This window comes from Oncorhynchus kisutch, linkage group LG17 (genome assembly GCF_002021735.2).
Source record: "Oncorhynchus kisutch isolate 150728-3 linkage group LG17, Okis_V2, whole genome shotgun sequence".
NCBI lineage: Eukaryota > Metazoa > Chordata > Actinopteri > Salmoniformes > Salmonidae > Oncorhynchus > Oncorhynchus kisutch.
The window spans coordinates 79,658,312-79,665,719 of NC_034190.2; the positions used below are offsets into that span (position 1 = coordinate 79,658,312).

General features: G+C 45.7%; 1 protein-coding gene across 1 annotated transcript in view; it reads right to left on the minus strand.

Moving 5' to 3' along the window:
• Nucleotides 1-6,799, minus strand: part of LOC109907093 (1-phosphatidylinositol 4,5-bisphosphate phosphodiesterase eta-2) — a 228,799-nt gene extending 222,000 nt beyond the window's left edge. The window contains exon 1 of the mRNA XM_031794730.1: nt 6,143-6,799. Within this exon, the coding sequence (XP_031650590.1) occupies nt 6,143-6,269 (127 nt within the window). The 5' untranslated portion in view covers nt 6,270-6,799. The remainder of the gene's footprint in view (nt 1-6,142) is intronic.
• Nucleotides 6,800-7,408: the final 609 nt, after the last annotated feature.

Below are 7,408 nucleotides of genomic sequence, written 5' to 3' on the forward strand. Positions count from 1 at the left end.
TGTCTAGCAGAATGGCCCTGAACCAGAGCTGTTAGCATGTCTAGCAGAATGGCCCTGAACCAGAGCTGTTAGCATGTCTAGCTGAATGGCCCTGAACCAGAGCTGTTAGCATGTCTAGCAGAATGGCCCTGAACCATAGGTGCTTGAATGTCTCGCTGAATGGCCCTGAACCAGAGCTGGCCCTGAACCAGAGCTGAATGGCCCTGAACCAGAGGTGCTAGAATGTAGCCACAGAAGACCCTCACAACAAACAACAATCACTATTCAGGCCAGAGATGGTCCAAAGATGTCCCCTGTCGCATGATGGTTAAAAGACGTGATTTGACTGGTGAGCGAGAGCCAAGCCTGAACCCACAAAGGATAGGTTAGAGTTAGAGCAATTATATTGCACCGGCAGAGGGTTTCAGAAGTCATTATGTGCCTCAAACAACCTTTCCTCGTTCGCATGGAAATGTGAGCCCACTAATTAGCATGAACATCCACAGAGCCTCTTCAGGGGTGGACGAGGGCATCTCATCTTGTAAAGCAAATGACACCTCCCTTGTAGAAATTACTTGACCTTTGTCATAGAGTGGAACTGTGGAATACCCTTGGGTTTATGCAAAATATAGCTACATTTACCTGGCTCTACAGATGCATCATGTGCAGGTGTGGAATTATAATGCTTTGTGGGTATTGGTTTCCTTGCAGGAAGGGCATGAGGGCTTTGAATATTCTTTCAATGAGAAGGTAAGTACAATCTTATCACATAATAACTACATTTGGGTATGTCCTAAGCATAATTTTGTGCCAGGTTGGCTACCGCTTTTGCTGAAAACTGGGCCGTAAAGAACCTAAAAGTTTGTTATTGTGATATCATCGTGTCATTATTCCGTATAATCTAGGAACACACCAGCTGGATTTGAAGTCTGAAAACAAAACACAGCGAGAGGGCTGTTATCGAATTCTGAAAAGCTTTATCTCGTTATGAGTTCCGGCAGGGTCACTTAATATATTCTCAGACCAGACCGGGCACTAAGGTGTGTTGTTCTCCAAAGAGGCTGCCGTCTGACTGAGTGACGTTTGTGTCCTTTTCAGAATGCAGATAAATACAAAACCAGTGCACTTCGCTGACTCCTGCTCCACTGCTTCAGAACAACACATCGAGCTGAATTTGGAGCGAGAACAACGCAGTCGGTGCATATGCCCACCACACATCCTCCTGTGACCTTTTCAACGATTTTGTTCTTTATGCATATATCACAGTGGGGGTATGCATATATCACAGTGTGGGGGGGTATACATATCACAGTGGGGGGGTATGCATATATAACAGTGGGGGGGGATGCATATATAACAGTGGGGGGGGGGGGGGGGTTATGCATATATCACAGTGTGGCTATGCATATATCACAGTGTGGGGGGGTACACATATCACAGTGGGGGGGTATGCATATATAACAGTGGGGGGGGATGCATATATAACAGTGGGGGGGGGATGCATATATCACAGTGGGGGGGTATGCATATATCACAGTGTGGAGGGGTATACATATCACAGTGGGGGGGTATGCATATATAACAGTGGGGGGGGATGCATATATAACAGTGGGGGGGGGGGGTGCATATATCACAGTGGGGGGGGGGGGGGTTTATGCATATATCACAGTGGGGGTATGCATATATCACAGTGTGGGGGGGTATACATATCACAGTGGGGGGGTATGCATATATAACAGTGGGGGGGGATGCATATATAACAGTGGGGGGGGGGGGGTGCATATATCACAGTGGGGGGGTATGCATATATCACAGTGTGGAGGGTATACATATATCACAGTGGGGGTATGCATATATCACAGTGGGGGGGTTATGCATATATCACAGTGTGGAGGGTATACATATATCACAGTGGGGGTATGCATATATCACAGTGGGGGGGTTATGCATATATCACAGTGGGGGGGTATACATATATCACAGTGGGGGTATGCATATATCACAGTGTGGAGGGGGTATGCATATATCACAGTGTGGAGGGGGTATACATATCACAGTGGGGGGGTATGCATATATAACAGTGGGGGGATGCATATATCACAGTGGGGGGGGGGGGGGGGGGGGGGGTGCATATATCACAGTGGGGGGGGGTGCATATATCACAGTGGGGGGGATGCATATATCACAGTGGGGGGGTATGCATATATCACAGTGGGGGGGGGGGGGGGTGCATATATCACAGTGGGGGGGATGCATATATCACAGTGGGGGGGTATGCATATATCACAGTGGGGGGGGGGGTGCATTTATCCCAGTGGGTGGGGGGATGCATATATCACAGTGGGGGGGGGGGGTATGCATATATCACTGTGGGGGGGGGTATGCATATATCACAGTGGGGGGGTTATGCATATATCACAGTGGGGGGGGGGGGAGGTATGCATATATCACAGTGGGGGGATGCATATATCACAGTGGGGGGGTATGCATATATCACAGTGGGGGGTATGCATATATCACAGTGGGGGTATACATATATCACAGTGGGGGGGTTATGCATATATCACAGTGGGGGGGGGGGGGGGGGTGCATATATCACAGTGGGGGGGTATGCATATATCACTGTGGGGGGGGTATGCATATATCACAGTGGGGGGATGCATATATCACAGTGGGGGGGTATGCATATATCACAGTGGGGGGTATGAAATATATCACAGTGGGGGGGTTATGCATATATCACAGTGGGGGGTATGCATATATCACAGTGGGGGTATACATATATCACAGTGGGGGGGGGGGGGATGCATATATCACAGTGGGGGGGGGTGCATATATCACAGTGGGGGGGGATGCATATATCACAGTGGGGGTATACATATATCACAGTGGGGGGGTTATGCATATATCACAGTGGGGGTATACATATATCACAGTGGGGGGGGGGATGCATATATCACAGTGGGGGGGGTGCATATATCACAGTGGGGGGGGATGCATATATCACAGTGGGGGGGTATGCATATATCCCAGTGGGGGGGATGCATATATCACAGTGGGGGGGTATGCATATATCACAGTGGGGGGGTATGCATATATAAGAGTGGGGGGGTATGCATATATCACAGTGGGGGGGGTATGCATATATCACAGTGGGGGGGTATGCATATATCACACTGCTATGCTTTATCTTGGCCAGGTCGCAGTTGCAAATGAGAACTTGTTCTCAACTAGCCTACCTGGTTAAATAAAGGTGTTCTCAACTAGCCTACCTGGTTAAATAAAGGTGTTCTCAACTAGCCTACCTGGTTAAATAAAGGTGTTCTCAACTAGCCTACCTGGTTAAATAAAGGTGTTCTCAACTAGCCTACCTGGTTAAATAAAGGTGAAATAAAAAATAAAATAAAATAAAAAATGTATTAAGTTGCTTTGTGAAGCAGAGACTAATGAATTGACTTTTAGAACAAACTGTAGAAATTCACTGACTGTGTAAAACTAGAGGACAGGTTCATTGGCTGTGTAAAACTAGAGGAGAAATTAATTGACTGTAAAACTAGAGGACAGGTTCATTGGTTGTGTAAAACTAGAGGACAGGTTCATTGGCTGTGTAAAACTAGAGGACAGGTTCATTGGCTGTGTAAAACTAGAGGACAGGTTCATTGGCTGTGTAAAACTAGAGGACAGGTTAATTGGCTGTGTAAAACTAGAGGACAGGGTCATTGGCTGTGTAAAACTAGAGGACAGGTTCATTGGCTGTGTAAAACTAGAGGACAGGTTCATTGGCTGTGTAAAACTAGAGGACAGGTTCATTGGCTGTGTAAAACTAGAGGACAGGTTCATTGGCTGTGTAAAACTAGAGGATAGGTTCATTGGCTGTGTAAAACTAGAGGACAGGTTCATTGGCTGTGTAAAACTAGAGGACAGGTTCATTGGCTGTGTAAACAAGGCTTAGGAATCCCATCTTCCAATCATCTCTGTTCACAGTAGGAATATGATCAAATAAAGAGGACGTCATTTCTACTCCTGCTTAGTTTAGTTTAGTTTATTTTTATTTTTACAGGGACAGTGCACATTAATCAACATTTCAGTAAAAGTGCCGGTTTTAGCCAGCCGGCTCATTTTCAACCGCAGTCCCTGGGCAGGTTATTAAAAACAATTACAATATAGACAATAGCAACATAGAACAAGCAAGACATAGCAACATAGGACAAGCAAGACATAGCATACAGACAGAGCAACATAGGACAAGCAAGACGTAGCATACAGACAGAGCAACATAAAACAAAAAGCAGCAAGACAAAATTCATAAAAGCAACAAAGTGTTTCCACACCTCACAAGCTACAGACAACAGACAACATGGAGAGTGGCAACACACAGCTAGGGACCATGTTCACAAATCTGATTGACCTTTAGCCATGTCTTCAAGCATTTTGTGAAAGTGTGATATGTGGTGCAGTTATGTGTGTCTGATGGCAGTGTATTCCAGACATGGGAAGCTCTCACAGAGAATGCAGATTTACTAAAGGTGCTTTTCCTTAGGGGAACTATACAGTCACCTCTCATGGCAGACCTTGTGGATCTGCTGCCATATGTCTGGGTTTTCTGTTTAACAAAAATATTGAGTGGAGGGGGAGCCAGGCCATTGAGGATCTTGAATACAAGACATGCGTCGGTGTATTGCACAAGATTTTCCCAACTCAAGAGCTCATGCTTTCTAAGGATGTGACAATGATGATGGCTATTGGGCTTCCTATCAAGCACTTTGAGAGCCTGTTTGTAGACAGACTGAATAGGTTTTAAGAATGTGCTTTAGGGATTTACGATGAGGCACGGCTCTGTTTGAGTCTTACTTTCTTACACAACTGCTGTTGACAAATGAATCCAGAGAAATTAATCAAAAGATCCGGTAACTCCTGGCAGGCGATAGTTGAACACACAACTAGCCTATAATTATCCAGCAGGTCATTTCTGTTCAATTCACCAACTGACCAATAAAATCTCCTTCATTCAGGATGAATCAGATTCCTGAACCAGGCCTACTGTCGCGATCGTTATAATGAATGTCGGAACCGAGGCGCAGCGTACGTAGAGTTCCACATGTTAAATTAAAATAAAACTCACAAAAAAAAACTATAAAGAGCCAAAGGAAAGGTGAAGTCATAGAGTGCTCACAGGCCACTACACACAAACAAGATCCCACAAACCACAGTGGGGGAAATGGCTGCCTAAATATGATCCCCAACCTGAGTCAACGATAAACAGCTGCCTCTGATTGGGAACCATACCAGGCCAACATAGACATACAATAACCTAGATAACCCACCCTAGTCACACCCCGACCTAACCAACATAAAGAATAAAAGGCTCTCTATGGTCAGAGTGTGACATCTACATTGAACTGAGATGGTATTGACTAGACTTACCATGTTCTAGCGGCTATACCATACTGTATAAACTATGTCTAGACTACAGTTATATAAAGCTGTATAAACTATGTCTATACTACAGATATATAAACTGTCTAGACTACAGCTATATAAACTATGTCTAGACTACAGCAGTATAAACTATGTCTAGGCTACAGCTATATAAACTATGTGTATAAACTATGTCTAGACTACAGCTATATAAACTATGTCTAGACTACAGCTATACCACGCTGTATAAACTATGTCTAAACTACAGTTAAATGACGTAACTAAAACTCTCTAACCTGGTTTGGGTTTCAGTCAGACTACAATGATGCTTGGCATATAGCCCGGGAATGTGTGGGCTCTGAGATCTCTTTATCTGCCTCTCTCTGTCTCAGACAGGCAGTCTTTCTCTGCCTCTCTCTGTCTCAGACAGGCAGTCTGGAACTAAGCAGGCTCTGTAGTAGAGGGTCTGTCTGAGAGACACTCCTTATCCCAAGGGAGGAGATGTGGAAATGTGGAGATGAGGAGATGTGAGGATGAGGGGATGTGGAGATGTGGAGATGAGAGGATGAAGGGATGTGGGGATGAGGAGATGTGAGGATGAGGAGATTAGATTATAGAAATTAACCAATTTAAACCCTAAGCCATGGAACTCAGCAACTCTCACGCACGTGTACAGTAACCAACCTATCACAGGCACAGTGCAGCATTCAGTATCAAGCAGGAAACAGGAAATGGTTTGACTTACCCACGTTGATGATGTTAGCTGACAGGAAGTGGCAGCAGGGGAGGCTAGACGTGCTCATGTAGGAGTCGTTGCCCGTCGTCATGGTAACTCTGGACCTCAGGGAGGGGTTGGGAGAATCCGTCGCCATGGTGACACAAGCTTCAGCCTCCAGGACCAAGATCCAGGAAACTTGAGATGTGTGTGTGATATTTCAGAGTGTGTGCTCTCAAACCAGGAGATATGGCTTAGGTTGTCAGTTTCAATAGACTTAAAACAAACTTTTATCGGTCTCAGACAAACAGCTTGCATCGAAACATCAACAACTAGGCGAGGCCTAACACCGTGTCAACAATGTTTCCAGAACGTTTCCAAAAATGTCTCCACAATGTTTCTAAAATGTCTCCAAAAAAGATATTCAGAGCGGAGTCACCTTGAGGATAGAACACAGGTTCACACAGGTGCCAGTTCAAAGGTCAAGAGGCAAACAGCAGGGAGGATCCCCACAGTAGTCAGTCACGTATTTCACTTCCCATTGAGATGGATGACAGAGGAGAGCAGGGATGATGATTTCAGCACTGTTCCAGAATTAAAATAGTAAGTGGCTCTGGGCTGGCCTGCTTGCCAAAGCAAACGCAAGGAGGGGTAGGAGCCAGGGGTCGAGACAGGGGAGACAGTGACTCAGACACCAAGCAGCACCTGTTGACCAGAGACAGACAGCGTTAGTCAGAGAGCATGAGACTAAACAACCAAACACAAAAATAACAGATTGTATGATTAGGCAGGTATCAAACGAGTACCATGAAATGGTCATGGGTGCACCTCAGCCACGCTCAAGGTCCTAAACGATATCTTAACCGCCATCGATAAGAAACATTACTGTGCAGCCGTATTCATTGATCTGGCCAAGGCTTTCGACTCTGTCAATCACCACATCCTCATCGGCAGACTCGACAGCCTTGGTTTCTCAAATGATTGCCTCGCCTGGTTCACCAACTACTTCTCTGATAGAGTTCAGTGTGTCAAATTGGAGGGTCTGCTGTCAGGACCTCTGGCAGTCTCTATGGGGGTGCCACAGGGTTCAATTCTTGGACCGACTCTCTTCTCTGTATACATCAATGAGGTCGCTCTTGCTGCTGGTGAGTCCCTGATCCACCTCTACGCAGACAACACCATTCTGTATACTTCCGGCCCTTCTTTGGACACTGTGTTAACAACCCTCCAGGCAAGCTTCAATGCCATACAACTCTCCTTCCGTGGCCTCCAATTGCTCTTAAATACAAGTAAAAC